Source organism: Siphateles boraxobius, unplaced genomic scaffold, assembly GCF_051911475.1.
Source record: "Siphateles boraxobius isolate OS27281-9 unplaced genomic scaffold, OSU_SipBor_1 47, whole genome shotgun sequence".
NCBI classification, from domain to species: Eukaryota; Metazoa; Chordata; class Actinopteri; order Cypriniformes; family Leuciscidae; genus Siphateles; species Siphateles boraxobius.
In genome coordinates this window covers 1333409-1358180 of record NW_027509108.1, presented here as the reverse complement: position 1 = coordinate 1358180, position 24772 = coordinate 1333409, and the positions used below count along the sequence as shown (strand labels likewise).

Below are 24772 nucleotides of genomic sequence, written 5' to 3'. Positions count from 1 at the left end.
GATCAATCTCTTCCCAAAGCCAACTCTCAGGGAACTGAGTACGTAACAAAATCTCATCAGAGTCTGTATAATAGTCCTCATCACCTGTTAGAGCAAAAGGACAAACAATCAAGTTTGTAAACAAGTCGGAACCCTATGCAATGATTTACCAATTATGTATTTTCTGAAAGTTTCTCGGGGGAATGCCATATATTTGTGAGAGAATGCAAAAGCATTGTCATAATATTTTTCCTCCCATCTCATATTTTTTCCCACCATGTCCCTTAACGTGCTCTGTAGACATTATAGCTGGATCATTAATAGCATATTCTGATAATCCTCAAGATAATGTTAACTTTATTCCAATACAGGGTTCATTCAAGCCGCAATGATAGAAAAACAACAGCAGAGATGAAGTCTAAAAACATGTTTAATGTTTAAGGGTTGAATCATAAGAGCAGATTCTCACCCAGTGATCTCCGTCTTCTCTTTGAAAGGAAGGGACACTCCAGCGCTAGAGGAAATTTCGTTAGAGTAAAATTAGCATATGGCAATCTAATGTGTGAGAGGATATTCACTACAATTGAACTCGTGCAGTGTTATTCCAGCGCCGATCATACCAACTTAAATTAGTTAACATAAAGACACTCGAGACATTCAGGGACAAATCTGTAGGAAATTATTTCAATTGTATGTTCATGGACACTGACCCTATGGATTATTTGTAGTAAAATATAAAATAAAAAATAATGGTATTTTATATTAAAATTAAAGAAATTACAAATATACATATATACCTGTTCTGGTGTTGGTTCCTCCTGCAGTGCTGGACTCAAACATCAGACCTGCATCACTGAAAACCCCCATACTGTCCCTTCCACCTCCTGCCGTACAGCCGGTGTCATGCTTCTCTATGACATCCCAGATCTAGAGGTGCAAAAAAGACACCAGTTACATGCGGTTTATGCCAGAGCTGTTTGTGCCATGACGTCTGAAGAAGGTCCTTCACCTGAGTCTGACTGAGTCTGTTCTTGTTCAGGACATTCACAGCCTTATCAACCACCACCAGCCCAACTCTAGCTCCAGGATCTCCAGTTATCTGCAGCGTGACCGTATCTCCTGTACGATAGGTATTCATCTTGTTCTTCACCTGAAGCTTGAGCTGTTAAAACGAGAGACACTGAATCAGATCTACTGTAGTTGATTAGCCTGTCAATCATTTCTTGTGATGGTTGACCCACCATTCCCATGCACGTGTCCTTCACGTCGACCCAGACTGAATCAGACACCACCTCAGACGAGCCCACATGGTAATAAGCCACAAAGCGGAAGGACGGCACCATGTCTTTGGTTACAGGTAGAGACAGAGTCACTAGAGCTTGTCCTCTCCTCTTAAACCTGCTTGCTTGAACAATCTGACCTTTACTCAAGATCTGGAAATGAGACAGACAAGTAGAAAAGTCTTAAGGTATTTGTACAGTTTAAAACAAGAGCTGTGATAGAAATAAAATATTGATGTAATTGATGCATTGGTGGTACTGGTACATTGGATGAATAACAAATAACTATAATCTTTACCATGTATGTGTAATCTTGATCTTTGACTCCTGGACTTTGTCCAGTGTTCAGATTGACTTTCATTTGATCACCGATCTGAAGCTCTGCAGAATCAATGCCGATGTGTAGATAGTTCTTGGAGTCTCCTTTGGGAACGTAAGCAAGAGCCGTCATCGTCTTCACTGCCTGCTGTTCATCTCCTAATTGTGGATCTTTGGTCTTTGCCTGAAATATATATATTTTTTTATTCCTGCTGATTCACAGCAACTTCAAGTAACTGTAAACAAACAGCTTGTTCTATATTTATTCAATCCCTTACAATGATTTCTAGCCTGGAAGATCCTCCTGGAGTGTTGACGGTTACTTTTGCAATACCATTGGCTGTTGTTTGAGCTTTGACCCCTCCAGGATGGACCTCCACTTCCACTTTTTCAGCAGGAGTCTGGTCAGGATTTGTTACACAGACCTTTAAAAAAAAAAAAAAAAAAATATATATATATATATATATATATATATATATAAAAAGAATTATGAAATTGTTCCTTGGTTCCAAACTTTCTAGTAGGGATAGGTGATATGGTAAAATATATATATATATATATATATATATATATATATATTATATACATACATACATACACACACTGCAAATCACATTAGGGAAGAAAAAACTATCGCAACTTCCATTTCATGCAAACTTAAAAAGTTTATGATATTTACTTGTTTAGTTTTTAGTCAATGGTTATGTAATGTTTATCTATGTTTTATACCGATATATCGAAGGGCATCCCAGGTTTGAAGAATTGTGGTGTTTTTTTTAAGTGGATGTTGTACGGTGACGTCATGATCTGAATGCCTCTCCTTTCTGCCTCCACCATTTCACTGCCTGACACACACACACACACACACACACACACACACACACACACACACACACACACACACACACACACACACACGATTATCTGCCTCTCATATACAATCACACACAGGCATTTAAACATACAGATGTACAGTATCTGTTGAGTCTTACCACTTTCTGTTAAAACACTGACTGAAACATAGATTGATCGTCCAACCAGCTGTTTAATGTCTGGAAAGGTGTTAGTGATCATCTTACTGGTCAGTTCTGCAACACCTTCTCCTTTAATTATCTATTCATATATGAGAAAGACATTAACATCAGTCTACAAGACAAGGTAAAACATTTATTTAATGTTTTAAGTTGTTCTATGGGGAAGAGAAATGAGATTGATCCCAACTTGTAAACTGTTTAATGTCTCTGCACCTGAACTCTTTGCAGAGAGGCAGGAATACTTGTTTTCTTCTCACCGTCCATCACACCAAACATCACAAACGCATTTCCTTCCACCTTCTGTCCAAACAAGTACCTATAAAGGCATATATAATTTCAGCTGTAAAAACTGAACGGTGACGACGACTGTCCCTGATCCACATCCACTTTCATTACACAGAAACAAAGCAGCTTGAACATTTGTCTAACTACTTTTTTTTTTTTTTTTCACTGTCATACATGTTTTGAACAGCATGTGTTTTTCTTTTATTTTATTTTTTTTTGGTATATGAGCATGTACACTACTCATTTTGTATTTATAGTTATCTAAAAAGTGTTAGTTAGAAGAAGAACTGTTGGATTTTACAGTGTAAGTAGCCAATATTCTCTGTTGCTGCTCTCTGTGCCACACACTTTGAAAACCCCTGGTGTAACCAACTGATGTCAGGATGATTCAGTCAAATTAAATGATGTATAAAACCTGTTACGGCTTTCCCTTAAGCTGTTGTTGTTGACAACATGTAACAAATGCAAGCAGAGTCCATGCATTCAGATTTATGCAAACAAATGTTGCAAACCAAATATTGCATAAAAATCCACATCCTGGGGTTCTCATTCCTTCATGGTTATAAACATGTACACATAGAGATCCTTTCAGACACAGAATACATCAATATATTGTCCATAATCCACCATGTTCCTTGCTCTAGCATCCCCACAATCTGTGGGTGCTTCTCAATGCTCAAATTGATGCTTTCTTGTTTCCTCGCTCCTCCGCCCTCCAGCCCGTGGCCTGGAAAAGATGGATCTCAGTCCTCTAATTACACTGCAAGGAACGATGAGCGAGCTTCATGAGGAGTCATGAGAGCGGATACACAGGAAACAATATTCATACTACCAGTAAAATACAGAATAACCACAATTCAAAAAAAATATATGCCTTTTGAGACTAAGATAAATGTCTTTGTTACTTTGGAAGTTATACCATCTCAAACACTCATGAAAAGTTTTGGTTGCTCATAGCACATTATTTTGTAGTTTACATAGAAATATACTTTAAATCAGTGTGTGCACACATTATAGATTAATTTTCAATACAGAGAAGCAGAACATATGTCGTCTTACTTGGCTTCAATGTCGACTGTCAGGCTCTCGTCTCCCACATAGAAGAATGACTTACTAGATCTTAATCTGACTCCAAATGTTGGAGGCACTATAAACCAAACCAGAGAAAAGACAAATAAATAAATGCATTCTTTTAGTTTTTATCGCATTTACACAACACACATTTTGTTGACACAGTTCTTACCATATTTTTTGACAGCAAAGTCCACTGTAAACGTCTTCTGAGGAGTGTGTGTGTACCGAGTGACAATCTTCCACATCCCAAAACTGAAACAAAAACATTTCAAAACACTTTTAAATTAGCATTATACAACAGATGAAACAAAACGTATAACACAGATCACATCTATGAGTATTAGCTGCGTTGTGTGTATATAAATTCAAGAGTTATTATCCTGAGATAGACATAATGAATCACTAAATAAAGTTCACACGGGTTGAGCAAGCTCAGTCTTCAGTATTTCACACACAAACACACCTGGCAACCTCAGGAATGGCGTATTGTCCAGACTTCATCCCTTTCACTGGATTTATCTTCTCTGATGAAACTGTGATGCCTTGTGGATTCTTCAGAAACACAGAAATCAGTATCAACACTGTATGTTTGCTGAGATCGTCAGTGTACATGCTCATTACAGCTGAAATGTCACAAATGTGTGTGTGTGTGTGTGTGTGTGTGTGTGTGTAACAGTGTGCACTTATATAAGTGTGTACCATGATCTCCACTGTGACTTCAGACTGACTCAGGGGTTTCATGTTGGGTGTCAGAGAGAAAATCCTGTATTGAACTACAAAAGAGGTCAAAGCAAAAACTGAAATACGAGTTCTGATAATAATAAACAAGATGATGTCATGCTTATATATAAAGTTATATATATAAATATATAAGTATTTCACGAGTTCCTTTGCCCATATAATCTTTAGGCTAAAAAGGTTAAGCGTATTTGGCTTGCTGTCCACAATGGAGGGGCTGAAGGAAGCAGCTTCAACTTGAGCTTAGATACACCATTGGGACTACTAATGCTAGATAATAAGTATGTTAGCAAGATGCCTAAATTACGTTGGTGGAGTTCGGGAGGTGGAGGGCAGGGCTCGACATAAGCATTGGCCCGATGGCTCGGGGCCAGTTAAAGAGTATGTCGGGCTAGTTGATTGGCCAGTCACTGGCCATCAGCAAAACAAACAGCAAACGTCATACACAGTGGCACGAAGAGTGTCAATGTTACTTCAGGTTATTTATAACGTGATAAAATGTCAAAGAACTATGAGGCTGATATGAGAAAGAGGACATTCCTAGTAGGGCTGGGCGGTATATTGAGTTTGTACAATATATCGATTTTTTAAAACGATATGGAATGAGGCAATACTAGGGCTGGGTATCGTAACAAAATGTTCGATACCGATACCTTGACTTCGATACCGGTTCCTGAACGATACTTTTTTCGATACCAATTTTATCCATATAACATTACCTAAAAAAAAAAACTTTTATTTTTTACACTCATATTTTGAGTCTGTAAGAAAGCACCAATGCTAAAGTTTTCTATGCTTCCTAATCATTTAACAACATGTATTCTTTACTTCAATGAGCTCATTGTTTCTTCCTTAACTTAATGCATTGTTTAACAATGAAACTGAATGAAAATTAATTGAAATGCATTACACACAGTCACCCCTGATAACAGATCACTCTAAATTGTAATTTAGACACATGCATTTTCTGTAAAGCTCATTTGAAACGATATGTATTGTGAAAAATGCTATACAAATAAATGTGAATTGAATTAAATATAGGCTACTGGGGTGCGGGATATATGCCTCGCGCTCAGCACACATGAAGCTTGCGCAAAGCACTGGCAAAAGTAGCCTAATGATTATGGATGTGTCGGGAAACGATAGCAAGGAGATATTTTAATTGTTTATTAATGAACAAGTGTTTACAGTGTGTTGGCGGCAAAGATGATTATTGCGATGCTGACTCGTCATCCCCGCAGTAGTGAACGCGCAGGCGCCTATTGATTAGGTAATCAAACTATTTATATAAACTTTCTACTCTCGAGTGTATTCTGTGCGCTTTTAAGTGTCTTATCAGATTTACTGTGTTACCGGTCTTGGCAGCATTTATCTTGTCGAAAATATTGCATTGTGTGCTTATGGCATCGAGTCGGGTACATAGGTACACTTTTGATCATTTCCACATATTTTCTATCTATCTGGGTTGGACGCTTACACAAAAACACACACACACACACACACACACACACACACACACACACACACACACACACACACACACACACACACACACACACACACACACACACACACACACATAAAGACACTACAGCCTCACGTGTGCGATGAGGCAGAGGCACGTCTCTGGGCAGCCGCGTAAACTAGTGTTTTTCGCCACAGCCAATCATGCTGCATGTTTATTGTTTCACTGACGTTGACGAGATTAACCACTTAGGTACCGAAACTTGGTATCGTACTAGAAGTTGAAAATTATCGTATTTGGAAGAAAATTATCGTACACGACTTAAAGTGCAGAATACAGCTATTTATCTAGACCAATATGTATGGTGGATTGTTCGGTTCTGTTGAAGGGGGCACTTGCGGGAGACTTGGGAATGTGTAGTTGACTTGCGGGCTGGGCGACACCGTGTGGTGCCTGTGTGTGTGTGTGTATATATACGTGCTTGCGTGCATGCAGGCGAGCCTGAGAATTGATTCGGGGTCAGAGAGGGAAGCGGTATGTGTGTTTGGACAAACGACTGAAAACTCTGAAATTATCGTACATTATGGGATTTTTTTCATTATTGATCATACATCGTACTGAGGTCAAAATTATCGTACAAATACGATCATTATCGTACATCTGCCAACACTGATCTGTGCTAAAATTCAGGCTTCCGTTAATGAGCCTTCCGTTAATCTATTAACCAAGATGGCGCTGCGGATGGCTGCCTCGGTGTGGAGCTCTCCAGCTATTGTGTTGTTTTTGTTCGTTTGTTCTGCGTTTAGTCATTCTTTTCCTATCAGTTTCACCAAAGACGAACTACTGGACATTAGGAAACCCACACCAGAAACCTTTTCTACAGTTTTTGATTATTCGGAGGTTTTGCTGGACATTCTCGTCGGAGGGGCAGCGGTGTTATTCAAACACGCGTTCAGACGCAAATGCGGGAAGCGAGCCGGCGCGCTGGTTAAACTCCGCGAGCGCGGCCTGCGCACTGCACTCCCCAGTATTCATCTCGCGAATCTCTGATCCCTTCCTAACAAAACGGATGAACTTCTTCTCCTCACCCACACTAACAAGGATTTTTTAAACTCTGCTGCTTTGTGCTTCACTGAAACCTGGCTGAGTGAAGCCATACCGGACAACGCAATACATCTGCCGGGCTTCCAGCTGTTCCGAGCGGATCGCATCGCGAAGCTAACGGGGAAAACGAGAGGTGGTGGATTGTGTTTCTACATTAACGAAAGTTGGTGTTCAGATGTATCAACACTGAAGAAGATGTGCTCTCCTAATTTAGAGGCACATTTCATAAACTGTAAACCCTTCTACTCGCCTTGGGAGTTTTCCTCTTTCATTCTCGTGAATGTTTACATCCCTCCAGACGCGTGCGTGAGCGCGGCGCTACAACAGCTGGCTGAACAAATATCTGAAACGGAACAAAGGTACCCAGACTCTCTTTTAATCATTCTTGGGGATTTTAACAAAGCAAATCTTTCCCGTGAACTACCAAAATACAGACAGCACGTTACATGTCCCACCAGAGACAGTAATATACTGGACCACTGTTACACCACAATAAGAAATGCGTATCACTCCGTCCCACGGGCAGCTTTGGGGCTCTCTGATCACTGTTTGGTTCATCTCATACCGACCTACAGGCAGAAACTGAAATCAGCTAAACCTGGAATAAGGACTGTAAAAAGATGGACTAATGAAGCAGAGCAGAATCTACAGGCCTGCTTTGATTGCACTGATTGGACTGTTTTTGAAGCTGCTACCAATGATCTGGATGAGCTCACAGATACTGTAACATCATAAATAAGTTTCTGTGAGGATACATGCATTCCTACCAGGACATTCTTATCATTCACTAATGATAAACCATGGTTTACTGGGAAACTCAAACACCTTCGTCATGCCAAAGAGGATGCTTACAGAAGTGGGGATAAAATCTTGTATAACCAGGCCAGAAACAGATTGACAAAGGAAATCAGAGTTGCTAAAAGGAACTACTCTGATAAACTGAAAAAACAGTTTTCATCCAACGACCCATCATCAGTCTGGAATGGCCTGAGGAACATCACCAACTACAAGTCACCATCCCCTCGATCTGTGGACAATCAACACCTGGCTGACGATTTAAATTCATTTTACTGCCGGTTTGAAAAGCCCTCATTCACACCACACACCCGGTCTGATCTGCACTTCACACATTCACCTTCACGTCCTGCACTCCAATTATCACTCCCCCCTCCTGCCATCCAACCTGAGCTTAAGGTCTGTGTGGAGGACGTGAGCCGAGTCTTCAAAAAACAGAAGACTAGGAAAGCCTCAGGCCCAGACGGCATCTCATCTGCTTGTTTAAAAGCCTGTGCTGACCAACTGGCCCCGGTCTTCACGCAGATCTTCAACAGATCATTGGAGCAGTGTGAAGTTCCCTGCTGCTTCAAACGCTCCACTATCATTCCTGTCCCCAAAAAACCCAATATCACTGGACTTAATGACTACAGACCTGTCGCTCTCACGTCTGTGGTCATGAAGTCGTTTGAAAGACTGGTGTTGGCCCACCTGAAGGACATCACTGGACCCCTGCTGGATACCTTTCAGTTTGCTTACAGAGCAAACAGGTCTGTGGATGATGCAGTCAACATGGGACTGCATTATATCCTGCAACATCTCGACAGACCAGGGACTTATGCAAGGATCCTCTTTGTGGACTTCAGTTCGGCCTTCAATACCATCATGCCTGGTCTTCTCACAGCAAAACTGACCCAGCTCTCCATACCATCCTCGATCTGTCAGTGGATCACCAGCTTCCTGACGGACCGGCAGCAGCGAGTGAGACTGGGGAAACACACATCCAAGACACTCACAATCAGCACTGGAGCCCCCCAAGGGTGCGTTCTCTCCCCACTGCTCTTCTCCCTGTACACTAATGACTGCACTTCTAAAGACCCCACTGTCAAGCTCCTGAAATTTGCAGACGACACCACTGTCATCGGTCTCATCCAAAACGGTGACGAGTCTGCTTACAGACTGGAGGTTGAACAGCTGGCTGCCTGGTGCAGTTATAACAACCTTGAGCTGAACACGCTCAAAACAGTGGAGATGATCGTGGACTTCAGGAGGAACAGCCCAGCACTCCCCCCACTCACCATCATGAACAGCACTGTGGAAGCAGTGGAGTCATTCAGGTTCCTGGGCACTATCATCTCTCAGGACCTGAAGTGGGACAATCACGTTGACTCCACTGTGAAAAAGGCCCAGCAGAGACTGTACTTCCTTCGCCAGCTGAGGAAGTTCAACCTGCCACAGGATCTGCTGATTCAGTTCTACTCACCCGTCATTGAGTCTGTCTTGTGCGCTTCCATCACTGTCTGGTTTGGTTCAGCTACCAAATTAGACATCAGGAGACTACAACGGACAGTCCGGACTGCGGAGAGGATCATTGGTGCCCCCCTGCCAAACCTCCAGGACCTGTACTCTTCCAGAGTGAGGAAGAGAGCAGGTAAAATCATCACAGACTCCACTCACCCTGGACACCTCCTGTTTGAACTGTTACCGTCAAGACGGAGACTCAGATCACTGGCCACAAGAACATCTCGGCACAGGAACAGTTTCTTCCCACAGGCCATTTCCCTCCTGAACAGTTAACACTCCTCCCAAGGCATATGCCTGTAAGTGCAATACTCCCACTGTTTAGTGCAATATCCTACAACTCAGGTGATACTTATATGTAGATTTATTTATTTATAATATTCAAAACACTGTTAATAGGTTCATAATCTGTAAATCTGAAAATGTCTATTCTGACTAAACCCAACTGTGATAGTTTTATTCTCATATATTTATATTTTTATTTTTATTTTTTATTCTTATAATTTGTAGTATTATGTTTCATGTTGTATTTGTATTTGTATATGTCCACTGGAAGCCTCAGTACCAAAACAAATTCCTTGTGTGTGCAAGCACACTTGGCAATAAAGCTCTTTCTGATTCTGATTCTGATTCTGATGAGCGCCGCCGCACGCATGCGCGCCAAACAGACGAGCACAATAGAACAGTAGCGCAATAATTCTGACTAAAATAAACATATTGCTAAAATATTTGTTGTTGGAGACAATAAATGTGCCATATGTGGAATTTTAAACCTACAAGGATATTTTTATGAAAGTGACCATTATAATGGGGTAAACAAATGCAGGCTAATATAATTAGTTTTTGCTTTTGTTTTTGTTTTTATTTTCATTTTTAGTTTAGCCTTTTAGTTTAGCCTTTAGTCATTTTAAAAACAATAGCATTATTTTTGTTTTTAGATTGTAATGGTGGTGATTTTAACCACCATTTTGCACATAATATTGCATAGCCTGCATTCCCTATATTTGTTTCCATATCTTTCAATATCAACATTGTTTGGATATCATTGAGCAGGATGTTGAATAAAATATATATATTTTTAAATAAATACAGATTTTCTTTATCCAGATAGAAAAACATAGAAAGTACCGAGATATCGTATGTCACCATTTAACCAAAAAATACAGAGATATGATTTTTTTTGGCCATATCGCCCAGCCCTAATTCCTAGTGTCATGGAAAACACAGTACACCTGGGTGGAGAAAGGCGATGAGGGCATGTACTGTTTCGTTTGCCGGAAATTTCCTACAAAAGCCGACCGAGCCGTCATGCAAAATGCATAATTCGTGTTCGCTTCAGTCTTGTTATAGAATCAGATTCAGCGCGTTCTTCATTGACAGTTTTTTTAGGTCATAAATGTTAAACGAATGACAAAAATAATCAGGCAAACTAACATATTTGTGTCTAATTTCGCCATTTTGAAGTGAAAATAGGCCTATGTAACATTACTCATCACTCATGTAATGTAGGCTAATAATTATAGTTTACTGTCATTGTGAGAGGACAAGAAAAATTTATCCTAATGTATACAATAAATACAGTTTAATGGAAAAGTGCTTTTCCTTATATTTCTTTCAGGGCCAGTAAAAATATAGAAGGGGCCAGCAAAACTCTGATCTACTGTTGGGATTTTTTTTTTATGTTGAGCCCTGGTGGAGGGACACTAAAACAGCTGATGCCAGAGCAAGGCGAGCGGCTGCTTTTATGCTCGACAGTTCATTGAAAGATGGGTTCACTCCTCCCGAAATTATGTTGTGAACTTTATTAAGCTCATATTCTTACCTGTGCTAGCAGGCGTGTAGATTGGCTTGTCTGTCTGTATAAATATATATCCAGACTGGAATGAGACCATGATCACTTTCTCCAGAGTGTGAGATGGAAATTGAGCTTGTAGAAACACATACTGCTTCTCCAGAGGATCATCAGAGAAATAGTTCTGATCATCAGGGATCTAATGAACAATCAGTGAGTCTGAATTTTATCTGATAATACAATAAAGATAATGCGTTATTATCCCAGCCTGTGTTCCCCTGTCTTGTGTTCCTGGACTCTTGTGTTATTTCCTGTCTTACACCATGTTTTGTAGTTCTTTGTAGGTTTACATGTTGATTATTCTCCCCAGGTGTTTCTTATTATCTACGCCCCATTGTTATCATGTTAAGCTTGTCTGCCTGTGTATATATAGCCCTGCTGTTTCACTTGTTCTCTGTCAGTCGCGGAAATCACTTTCTCTGGTTTATCGTGTTTCCTCCTGTTCTGTGTTTTTATTTGTTTATGCCAGTTACCTTGTGTTTAATGACCTTGTGGATAATTTTAATAAACCTAAACCTGCACGTGGATACGCTTCCCAGCCGGCTCCTTTACCTGCCTGACTCTCACCATGTTACAGAATGAAACATCACAGTAATTATGGAGCTCACCTTCATATCTGTAAGGATCTGGTAATTGTTTTCTGCAGTCAGTGTCACTGTTTTGAACAGCATCCCCACGTGTTTCTTTGGGAACTTCTTCACTGTGATCGTTACATCAAGAGCTCCTCCAGAGTAATCCTGAGCCTCCACAAACACGTTCTCTGAGGAACCCACTCTCAGCAAATTAGGAGCTGACAGAACAAACCTGAGGAGATCAAATCACAGCGTTTGAAATCTTAAAAACACATTATTAGTAACTCTATGAAAGAACTGTGTGTTTTATACTCACAGCGGGTCACACAGTGTGAGGAGGGGTGAGGAGAGAAGAACTACAGTCAGGCACAACAGCTTCACCTCCATCGTGTGTGTGTGTGTGTGTGTGTGTGTGTGTGTGTGTGTGTGTGTGTGTGTGTACATGCAACAGCTCAGATTTATACCCGCGTCTCTGTGACCCTCAGTCCAAACTGCTCTCTCTTTCTCTCTGTTTGTTTTCATTTGTTTTGTAAATAAACTGACACTTTAGTATTCTACAATCTAACAGTATAGCAAGTAATATTTATGTTTGACTGCCATTCACTTTTCAAATCCTTATGAGATCTTTATGAATCTCCTGTGTGATACACCAATAACTTTTTTATTTTCGTACATTTTATAAATCAAATATATCTTTTAAGTTCATTTAACATATAGACTCTGAATAAATCTGAATCTTGAGTCTTTTAATCAGTGCCTAATGTAAAAATGCAAATTAAGTGCAGGAAATTCATAAATATCTCATAAGCATTTAAAGAGTATCAACAGTCAAATTCAGATTTCCCGTAAATGACCTGCAAAAACCTGTTGTGTAAATTTAACCTTTGGTAAACTGGCAGTCGCTCTGTTGATCTTTTGTACATTTCAGCACAACACATGTGCTTTTGTGTAAATGTTCCAAAGCAGTGATTGACTGGCCATCCGTCCAGTGTGTTTCCCTGCCTTCAGCCCGAGACGCTAGTAATAGACTCCAGCAACCCTACAGGACAAGCAGTTTGGAGCATGGATGGATGTTTCAAAGCCCTTCATTCATACTGTAGTTGTAAATGGAACATGGGGCAATGAGTTAAGATATAACTCTATATGATATGAATAAAATATAGAAAAAAATATATTGTTTAGAGCACAACTGGTTTAAATAAAACTGGTAACTTTAAAGATTTTTTTAAAAAAAGAAACCACTTTATAAATTGGCATATAAGAAGACATTTCATTTTCATTTCATTCATTTTTATATAATTAGCAGACTGCTGATCCTGGGATGTTCACAGTTTATTAATTATGTAAAAATAAACTCCCATTGTTTATAATGAGAGAAAGACCAGTTTGAATCCCACTGACAGGAAGTTGACAGTAACAACGACTCATTCTGCACAGCCGGAGGTGACAGTGTACATTTAATAATCTTACACAGAGATTTACAACCTATGTAACTCTGCATGACTTTGCGGGTGGACATTGTTCTTTCTCATAACTAAAAAAGTGAGCGAGATTATCCTACTGCTCAAAAAAGGCGTAAGAGAAACAGATGGAAAGGATCTCAAGCTGACTAGATGAAGACATTACTGTATATGGCCATTAATAGACACGGTACTGCCTTGAAAATTAATTCCAGCACTGCTACAACAACCATAATGAAATGATATTCACAATAGATCATGCTTTAGTGAACCCTGTTAGAGAGATACATATGGCAGTTTATCTGTTCAATAAAATACCTTATTCACCTGTTGAGAATAAAAACGGCATAATCTCTGCATCGCTTTACATTTCACATCTGCTCTCGTAATCTCTGAAAAAAAAGCTGATGTTGATTCTTATTTTATTACGAGCTCTGTCTCGTTCTCTTCTCTCCAGCAGACTCTCCTCTCTGTGTTTGTTTAAAACAGGTGATTCCCCGGAGGTTGGAGATTTAGCGGCTCCATGTCAATCTTTCTCATTTGTTGTGTTAACTAACCTTCCACTCCCACAGACACGAGTCAAGGCAGCCGGAGCAACTGTTTACGGATGACGAGACACGCACGGGCGAGTGACATACGCCTTTTCCTGTGAAAACTATCCCGGTAACATATAACACTTTTAATAGGCTTACCATAGTGAATCAGGGTAAGACAAAAACACATTTTGGAAGAAGGATTGATGATGTATTGACTTGAGGATTGATGATAAATTGATCAACCTTTGAAGTGGATCAAAACCTTTCATCAAAGTTATACATGAATTTTTAACAATACCCATTCTTGTCTTAGGACAACATTGATTAACTTTTTTTGATCCACTTCAAATGTTGACTACTGTATAAACAGATCTAAAAGTACCCCTGTAAATGTATATTTATGTTACACAACTTGAAGACCTAAAAGCCATTGCGGGGTCACTGGTAATGTAAGATTTTCTGCAGTTAAACTCGTTTAGCTATTTACGTCGCCCTTAGACTTTACACTAATCTCTGGAATACAAAAGACTGAGTGGATTTGCCCTGATGAACATTGAACATCAATACTCCTGTAGATGCAAAAGCTCGGAAGATGCAGAAAAAGTTTCAGAAAAAGTTTCAGAAAAAGTTTGGCGCCGAGGGCAAGTTACAAAATTAATATGTGCAATGAAACAATGAAACCATGCGTTGGAGCAGTCTTCCACTATCATTGTAGAATCAATTCAAATGAATATTCTACCACGAATACTTTTTCATTTCAGACTGTTCCCATAGTTTCACCAAAGACGAACTACTGGACATTAGGAAAAACACACCAGAAACCTTTTCTACAGTTTTTGATTATTCTGACGTTTTGCTGGACATTCTCGTCGGAGGGGCAGCGGTGTTGTTCAAACGCGCGGTCAGACGCAAACGCGGGAAGCGAGCCGGCGCGCTGGTTAAACTCCGCGAGCGCGGCCTCCGCACTGCACTCCCCAGTATTCATCTCGCGAATCTCTGATCCCTTCCCAACAAAACGGATGAACTTCTTCTCCTCACCCACACTAACAAGGATTTTTTAAACTCTGCTGCTTTGTGCTTCACTGAAACCTGGCTGAGTGAAGCCATACCGGACAACGCAATACATCTGCCGGGCTTCCAGCTGTTCCGAGCGGATCGCATCGCAGAGCTAACTGGGAAAACGAGAGGTGGTGGATTGGGTTTCTACATTAACGAAAGTTGGTGTTCAGATGTAACAACACTGAAGAAGATGTGCTCTCCTAATTTAGAGGCACATTTCATAAACTGTAAAACCCTTCTACTCGCCTTGGGAATTTTCCTCTTTCATTCACGTGAATGTTTACATCCCTCCAGATAGGTGCGTGAGCGCGGCGCTAAAACAGCTGGCTGAACAAATATCTGAAACGGAACAAAGGTACCCAGACTCTCTTTTAATCATTCTTGGGGTTTTTAACAAAGCAAATCTTTCCCGTGAACTGCCAAAATACAGACAGCACGTTACATGTCCCACCAGAGACAGTAATATACTGGACCACTGTTACACCACAATAAAAAATGCGTATCACTCGGTCCCACGGGCAGCTTTGGGGCTCTCTGATCACTGTTTGGTTCATCTCATACCGACCTACAGGCAGAAACTGAAATCAGCTAAACCTGGAATAAGGACTGTAAAAAGATGGACTAATGAAGCAGAGCAGAATCTACAGGCCTGCTTTGATTGCACTGATTGGACTGTTTTTGAAGCTGCTACCAACGATCTGGATGAGCTCACAGATACTGTAACATCATATATAAGTTTCTGTGAGGATACATGCATTCCTACCAGGACATTCTTATCATTCACTAATGATAAACCATGGTTTACTGGGAAACTCAAACACCTTTGTCATGCCAAAGAGGATGCCTACAGAAGTGGGGATAAAATCTTGTATAACCAGGCCAGAAACAGATTGACAAAGGAGATCAGAGTTGCTAAAAGGAACTACTCTGATAAACTGAAAAAACAGTTTTCATCCAACGACCCATCATCAGTCTGGAATGACCTGAGGAACATCACCAACTACAAGTCACCATCCCCTCGATCTGTGGACAATCAACACCTGGCTGATGATTTAAATTCATTTTACTGCCGGTTTGAAAAGCCCTCATTCACACCACACACCGGTCTGATCTGCACTTCACACATGCACTATCATCTCCCAGGACCTGAAGTGGGACAATCACATTGACTCCACTGTGAAAAAGGCCCAGCAGGGACTGTACTTCCTTCGCCAGCTGAGGAAGTTCAACTTGCCACAGGAGCTGCTGATTCAGTTCTACTCAGCCGTTATTGAGTCTGTTTTATGCACTTCCATCACTGTCTGGTTTGGTTCAGCTACCAAATCAGACATCAGGAGACTACAACGGACAGCCCGGACTGCAGAGAGGATTATTGGTGCCCCCCTGCCAAACCTCCAGGACCTGTCCTCTTCCAGAGTGAGGAAGAGAGCAGGTAAAATCATCACAGACTCAACTCACCCTGGACACCTCCTGTTTGAACTGTTACCGTCAAGACGGCGACTCAGATCACTGACCACTAGAACATCTCCCTTCTGAACAGTTAACATATCTCCCAAGGCATATGCCTGTAAGTGCAATACTCCCACTGTTTAGTGCAATATCTTAAAAATTCAGGTGATATTTATATTTATATTTATTCATACTATACAAAATACTGTAAATATGTTCATTATCTGTAAATGTTTATTCTGACAAAACCCAACTGTGACCATATATATTTTTATATTATTTTCATATTTTTTATAATTTAATTTGTAGAATTTGTATTACTATTTGTATTACTATTACTTGTTGTATCTGTATTTGTATATGTGCACTGGAAGCCTCAGTACCGAGGAAAATTCCTTGTGTGTGCAAGCACACTTGCCAATAAAGCTCTTTCTGATTCTGATTTTTCTCCCCAAATCTTTCATTAAATCATTCGATGCCACTATATCCTTGCATATTTGGGCTGGTAAGCCTCCAGTTGTACACAAGTCAACTCTTTAAAAAATTAAGCAAGATGGGGGTCTCGCTCTTCCAAATTTCCTTTTCTACTATTGGGCAGCTAATATCCAGAATATTTATGCATGATGTAATTCCTCGGATATTGATAAGCTAACTCCTTGATTATTAACCTCGTTACCAGCATTAGTTTTTGATCCAACTTTGGATCCCAAGCCCTCTTGTAAATACACCACTAACCCAATCTGGAAACAGTTTCATCATCATTTTAGATTAAAATCACATTTTAAAGGGTTTATTGCATGAAAAACAGGCTATATTCTTAATAAATAAACAAGTGATCAAATATAGTAAACAAGTAACTATAGTAAACAAATGTGGAAAAAATCGTACTTTGACATTTAAATTCCAACATTGTTTGTAAAAGCCCAACAGTTAAATGTGGCTAAATAAATATTCAAACCTGAAAAGTTGTGGCTCCCTGTTTTCATTTCATTATCATTGTACACTTGGCGGCTTAGTTGTAACACTGTGCTACAACTAACCCCGCTGTGTAAAACATATAAAAGCCTAGCTAACAGTTGCTAGGAGTTGCTGATATGTTTCAAAATTGTGCTGTTTTACCCCCCCCCCCCCTAATTATTTATTTTTAAATAAATAATTTTTTTTTTTATTTAAAAAAATAAATAAAGAATATGACGAAAAAATTTACTTGCATGATGTCAAAACACACTTTTTGTCCAGTATCTTCACAAAATCTTATCAAAACTTTCCACAAATCAGCGGGAGACTTTCATCTGGCAGTGAGAGAAAATAAGCGGAAACACAACCTGCTTGACCCGGACTAAATGTAAAAAGTCCATGTTACATTTAACCTCGTGTTAGGTTGTGCCCCGTGATTCCCTACTACATGTATCTATTGAATCTATTGTTGTTTCCCTTTCATGTTTAGTGTCATTTTAAATGTCTCAGTGCGATTGGTAAAATGGTCTTAATTTCGTTGCAGTCATTGGTATTTTGAGAAAGATTGAATACTTTTATTGAATCCTGTCTCCTCTTTGGGTGGTGTCTCTTCAAGATATCTGATAATCCTCTCCTCTCCTCCGAATCCCCCTAGTATTTTCTAGTATTCTATTTAAAGCTAACATTAAACGTCAAGGGTAAAGAACCCAACTAAAGCAAACACTGATCATCGGGTATAGAGACTGCTTCCATAACACATCCATAAATAGAGTAAATATATTCTTATATATTTTTCCAGCCGCTCTAACGTTTTTGGGAGAAGTGGATGAATTTAAATCCGACAGACTCTGAATCCTGACAGCGTTATAGAATTTAAACAATTTTTTTTTATGCGACTGTTATCTTGTTCAATTTAGAATATTTTAAACAAGATCTTGAAATAAGAATTATGAATGTTGAATACTTTTGTAAGGCACTGTACGTCATGCACCATGATTATTAAGAGCGTGCAAGAGATAATGTTACATTTCCTTTAAATCAAGAATATTTATACTATTATGTAGCACATATTTCTTTAAAGGGCCTATTCTGGAGCTCAGAGATGCCGATGTACCGATCCCTGTATTCTGGTTTTTGGCTTTCCTCTATTGTTGGCCAGTATTCAACCCAGGTGTGCACTCCAAAGATGTACTTCAGACTAAAACAACAGAAAACACATGCAAAACATGGTATAAACAACCATTAATGGACATTGAATACACAAACATGACACTAATGTGCACTTCTTGATATTTTACCCAAGTGTGATTCAGTTTTCCCCTGTCTAACAAATGACTCATACAGCAATTCTATGTGAATGCAATCAGTTTTTCCTCATGTGTTTGTATTGCATCCCAAATTTACCTGGTTGAGTGTCCTGTGTGCAAAAGCAGAATCTGTAGGAATTACAAACACCTACCTTCCTCCTAGCTGTGACCGGTCACTGGATTTGCCCATGATTAGATATAATAGTTGCAATTATTTACTTTTTATGAATGAGGGAACAACTTTATGTTGGGTATGTTATAAACATAAATATCCTTATAATATTATTATAAGGAGTTGTTGATTTTCTGATATCTATACTTAAACACATTCATAACATACCCAACATAAAGTTGTTCCCTCATTCATAAAAAGTAAATAATCACACCCCTACATTTGATGCGAGAAAGACGCATTAAAGATTTTTTGGCTCTTATGGTAAATTGCTTGTGATGTTTCTCATTTAAAAGTTGCTTTAGATAAAAGTGTCTGGTGAAAGTATAAACTAAAAAGTAATAAAATACCTTCTGTACACAGGCAGAAATCTCCCTTGCACAGTGTGTAAATAGCGCCATCTGCCCTCTCAGGGTGGTAGAACTTTGTACAGCGAGTATCTGAAACACACAGATGACTGCAACATCCTACACTATGAGACCAGACAATTCTTGTCATAATTAATTAGTGCCATTAATATTGGGACTAAATGACCCTGTTAATTTGAGTGATCCAATTTAATTAATCAGAAGTGTGTGTATGTGTTTATGCACGTGCACCAAAAACTTACTGGGTGAGTAATATTCATATATTGTGACGGCAGCAGGCTGAAGCAGACCCACATTAAACATCTTGTTCATTTTGAAGGAGAGTCTTTCTGTCTCTTTATGAGAAACCTATTTAGACCAAAAAACAAATCCAAGCAAATTTACATGATATTACATTTCATAATGTACACTGGAAACTTCCCACGTTAAAATTTGCACAAGAAACAAATTATAATAATTTGTAAAAATTCAAATTCAAACAAATTTTTGTCAACAAAATATTTTTTTTGCATACGAATTGCGATAGGTCTTTTTTTCTTGCATTCATTTATAGCTGTAATTACACCGATAAAACAGTATTCTGTTTTGGATAGCTGATAGAACACAAAATACATGTAAACCTTTTATAGTCAAAGGCTAGATCTATATATTAAATTTGCACATTCATTTCTGCTTAACGTATCATGTGAAATATGATTCTCATAAGCAGTCTGTAATGTACCAAAGTTACGTGGAACCACATGTTCTTACAGTTAATGAGCATCTTGGAATCAGAATCAATCATTTAACAATACTGTGATATTAATTAAAACACATGGTTTCCTGATCGAAAGAAAACGTCTCGGTTACATATGTAACCCTCGTTCCCTGAGTAGGGAACGGAGACGTTACGTCGGATGACGACGAATGGGGGTTTCGCCTAGAAAGCCAATCATCTTCGTGTATTATAAAACGAGCCAATGGCGATGAAATGCCATGGGTCTGCGGAATTTGCATAGCGTAACTCCGCCCCACCTCGTGGGTATAAAAGGAGGACGCTCGGCAACATGCAGATATGTCTTCGCTGAGGAGCCGAGACTGAACTCAGGCGTCTACCCAGCGGTACAGCGGAAGTGGCAGGGAGACGTAACGTCTCCGTTCCCTACTCAGGGAACGAGGGTTACATATGTAACCGAGACGTTCCCTTTCGTAGTCACTCCGAGTTACGTCGGATGACGACGAATGGGGGTCCCCGTGAAATCACGCCACCTTCACAGCTGTCTTCCAGTGCCCTGCGAAAGTCTGATCCCCCTGTCGTGATACTGGCACAGACGAAGGAGTCCTACTTAACACAGGAATACCAAGGTACACTGGGAAGCATATCTCAGAGGAGATATGCCGCAGCATGCCTACCCGCAGGGAGGACTTAAGATACGCATATGGCCGGAGGGCTACATATGGAGGAACACTGGAGTGACCAGCCCGAGGGGTGGCAACTTTCAACTCCAGGAGGGCAAGGTGGCTTGCCAAGGGAAAGACACATGCTCAAGGAGGCTTACAGCGGAAATACACATGTGGGGGTTACTGGGGGAGGAACCATGCACACGGAGGCACCTAGCCGACGCCCAGGCAATAGACACTGGCGCCAGCATCAACAGTGCTGGAGGAACTCAGGGCTTCAGAGAGGAAGGCTCACCTGAGGAATAATCGCACGTATCCAGTCCGTGGAGTGGAAAGGCGAGCAAGCGAAGACACCTGAGCGGGTCCAGTACTAGCTGACTGAAGCGAGTACACGAGAGGACACAGGCTCCACTCGGAGATTATAGAATCTGGCGAATGTGTTGGGTGTCGCCCAGCCTGCAGCTCTACAAATGTCTGCCAGCGAGGCGCCATGCGCTAGAGCCCAAGAGGAAGCCACACTCCGTGTGGAGTGGGCTGTCACACCAAGGGGGCACGGTCGGCCCTGCTGTTGGTAAGCCAAAGCAATGGCGTCCACTATCCAGTGAGACAACCTCTGCTTTGAGAGAGCCTTTCCCTTCAGTCTCCCACCATAACAGACAAAGAGCTGGCCTGAGGTCCTGAAACACTGCGTTCTGTCTACGTAAGCGCGGAGAGCGCGTACTGGACAGAGCAGTGCCAAGGCTGGGTCTGCCTCCTCCCGGGGCAGCGCTTGCAGGTTCATCACCTGGTCCCGGAAGGGAGTGGTGGGAACCTTGGGCACATATCCAGGCCGGGGTCTCAGGATCACGTGAGAGTGACCGGGCCCGAATTCCAGGCACGCTTCGTCAACGGAGAATGCGTGCAGGCCCCTACCCTCTTGATGGAGGCCAATGCAACCAGGAGCGCTGTCTTCATAGACAGGAACTTAAGCTCCACTGATTGCAGAGGCTCAAAGGGAGCCCTCTGCAGGGCATTTAAGACCACTGAGAGGTCCCAAGAGGGAACGAGAGGAGGGCGAGGAGGATTTAGTCTCCTCGCTCCTCTCAGGAACCTGACGATCAGGTCGTGCTTCCCCAGAGACTTACCTTGAACTGCTTCGTGATATGCGGCGATAGCGGCCACATACACCTTCAGGGTGGAGGGAGACAGCCTTCGCTCCAACCCCTCTTGCAGGAAGGAAAGCACGACAGAGATCGAGCATTTCCTGGGGTCTTCTCGACGAGAAGAGCACCAGTTGACGAAGAGGTTCCACTTCAACGCATAGACATGTCTCGTGGACGATGCTCTAGCGGAAGTGATGGTAGCCGCCACCGCTGGTGGCAGGGTACTCAAACCTGCCTCGTCCCGTCCAGGAGCCACACGTGGAGCCTCCAGAGATCGGGTCGAGGGTGCCAAAGGGTGCCCCGTCTCTGAGAAAGGAGATCCTTCCTCAGAGGAATTGGCCAAGGAGGTGCTGTCGCGAGGAGCACCAGTTCGGAGAACCAGGTCCGGGTGGGCCAATACGGCGCAACCAGAATGAGCTGCTCCTCGTCCTCCTTGATCTTGCACAAGGTCTGTGCGAGAAGGCTCACTGGGGGAAACGCATACTTGCGTAGGCCCCGCAGCCAGCTGTGCGCCAGTGCATCCGTGCCGAGAGAGCCCTTGGTCAGGGAATAGAACAGGGCGCAATGGGTCGAGTCGAGAGAGGCAAACAGATCTATCTGTGCGTCCCCGAACTGGTCCTAAATCAGCTGAACCGACTGGGGATGGAGTCTCCATTCGCCGGAGATGGGCCGAAACCGTGACAGCTCGTCGGCTGCAAAGTTCCGATCTCCCGGAATGTAGATAGCACGAAGGGACCTCAGGTGCTTCTGACTCCATAAGAGGAGGTGGCGTGCGAGTTGCGACATACGGCGGGAGCGTAGACCACCCTGACGGTTGATGTACGCTACAGTCGCGGTATTGTCTGAACGGACTAGTACGTGTTGACCCCTGAGCAACATGAGGAAACGGTGCAGGGCAAGTCGTACTGCCAGCAACTCGAGGCAATTGACGTGCAAAAGGCGCTGGGGTCCTGTCCAGGAGCCCGCGGCAGCATGTCCGTTGCACATGGCGCCCCAACCCGTGGAAGAGGCATCTGTGGAGACAACAACATGCCTGGAAACTCGTTCTAGGGGAACTCCGGCCCGTAGAAAGCTGAGGTTCCTCCACGGAGTGAAGGACTGACGGCAGGTCGGAGTCACTGGGACTCGGAACGTGCCGTGATGCCATGCCCACCTCGGGACTCGATCGCGAAGCCACAGCTGAAGCGGTCTCATATGAAGCAATCCGAGCGGCGTTGCCGCGGCTGCGGATGCCATATGCCCCAGGAGCGTCTGAAACAATTTCAGTGGGACCGCACTCTTGCCATCGAACTGTCGAAGGCAAGTCAGCAGCGAGTGTGCGCGCTCGCTCGTAAGCTGCGCGGACATGGCGACCGAGTCGATCTCCATACCGAGAAAAGAGATCCTCTGCACGGGGCATACGAACCACAGGCGTCCCCCCGGAGGGGCAGCGAAGCGGAGTGACCAGCCCAGGCGAGGGTGGCAAAGCGGCCCGGAGCGGGGGCGCGGTCATGCTCCGCGTCCTGACAGAGGAGACCAGGGAAGGACCAGCGTTCCACGGGGGTCTGCTCTGCCAGGGGTCTGGCGATAGAGGGGGACGAGAGTGGTGAGGTCCGGAGACGGCACACACTGTCGCCCGCACCCTCCGGGACAGAGGGGGACGGGAGTGGCGAGGCCCGGAGGCGGCACACACTGCGGTCCGAGAACTCTGTGACAGAGGGGGATGAGAGCGGCGAGGCCCGGGGGCGTCGCGCACTGTCAACCGGCTCTGTGTGCTCAGTGATGGGTGTATTGATTCTTTCTTTGACCATAATAGGGTACTGCCCACCCGTGGGTGGGCAGCGGGAGAACAAAAGATTCTCCCCCGGCCCTCCGCCGGGGGAAGGAGGGGGCCTGCAACCACCTCCTGGGAAAAAACCGACACCATCACTGAGCAGCCCGTCTCAGGAGCGCCGCTTAGCCTGGCGTTTAGCGGGGCGCGGGGCTGGAGAGGGCTGTGGCGCCTTCCTGCGGCCTCCTCCACGACGCGGCCCGGGTGAAGGCTGCTGCTGGGCCGTGCGGGAGGGGAGGGAGCCACAGGAGGGCGCCCTCGGCGGCGAGCAGTCTGAGGTGTCTGTACCGACGGCTGGGTGGAGGCAGCAGCAGGCCGTCAGGGCAGAATATGTTTAATCGCCTCAGACTGCTTCTGTGCGGTTGAGAACTGCTGGGCAAAGTCCTCAACCGCTCCGCCGAAGGGGCCGGCCTGGGATATGGGGGCGTCGAGCAGACGGGTACGCTCGGCGTCCCGCATATCAGCCAGGTTCAGCCATAGGTGACGCTCCTGGACCACAGAGGTGGCCATCACCTGACCCAGGGAGCGTGAGGCCACTTTCGTCGCTCGGAGAGCGAGGTCAGTGGCGACACGCAGCTCATTGAAGAGCCCTGGGTCAGTCCCCGCCTCGTGCATATCTCTGAGCAGCTGGGCCTGGTAGACCTGCAAGGTGCTCATCGCATGCAGAGCGGCAGCCGCCTGTCCTGCAGCTCTGTGAGACCTCGCCACTAAGGTGGACAAGAATCTACAGGCCTTGGACGGGTGCTTAGGATCACCACGAGATGAAGCACTCTGAGGACATAGTTGCATGGCAACAGAGCGTTCAACCGGGGGAATCCCAGTGTACCCATGGGCGGCTGCCCCATCGAGGGGAGGAAAAGCGGAGAAAGCTGACGAACGTACACGGGAGGTCAAGGGAGCCTTCCATGATTTCGTCAACTCCTCATGCACCTCCGGGAAGAATGGCATTGGGGTTGGCTGTGGCCGTGAGGCGGCAGCCCAACCCAAAAACCAATCATCCAACCGCGAGCGCTCAGGGCAGGGCGGAGGGTTCCACTCAAGCCCGATGCTCGCGGCGGCCCGGGAGAGCATGGCCGTCATCTCGGGATCTGATACGGGCAACGCTGGAGCTCCAGAAGGAGGCAACGCAGCCGCAT

General features: G+C 43.1%; 1 protein-coding gene and 1 pseudogene across 2 annotated transcripts in view; both read right to left on the bottom strand.

Moving 5' to 3' along the window:
* Positions 1 to 24772, bottom strand: part of LOC143710403 (complement C3-like) — a 217752-nt pseudogene that overhangs the window by 59635 nt on the left and 133345 nt on the right. The window lies entirely within an intron of this gene.
* Positions 429 to 12411, bottom strand: LOC143710484 (complement C3-like). Its single transcript, XM_077201430.1, has 16 exons — positions 12313 to 12411; positions 12033 to 12228; positions 11395 to 11563; positions 4670 to 4743; positions 4434 to 4522; positions 4140 to 4222; positions 3956 to 4043; positions 2825 to 2927; positions 2570 to 2690; positions 2307 to 2422; positions 1856 to 2002; positions 1558 to 1761; positions 1221 to 1412; positions 989 to 1141; positions 777 to 906; positions 429 to 493 (listed from the first exon to the last, which is right to left on the bottom strand). The coding sequence occupies exons 1-16, from the start codon at positions 12381 to 12383 to the stop codon at positions 429 to 431; spliced, it is 2001 nt and encodes a 666-aa protein (XP_077057545.1). The 5' UTR covers positions 12384 to 12411.

Coding starts and splice junctions, on each gene's coding strand:
- LOC143710484 (XM_077201430.1), bottom strand. CDS start 12,383: ATGGAGGTGAAGCTGTTGTGCCTGACTGTAGTTCTTCTCTCCTCACCC. Junction 12,229..12,312: donor CTCACACTGTGTGACCCGCT/GTGAGTATAAAA, acceptor TGATCTCCTCAG/GTTTGTTCTGTCAGCTCCTA. Junction 907..988: donor ACAGACTCAGTCAGACTCAG/GTGAAGGACCTT, acceptor TTGCACCTCTAG/ATCTGGGATGTCATAGAGAA.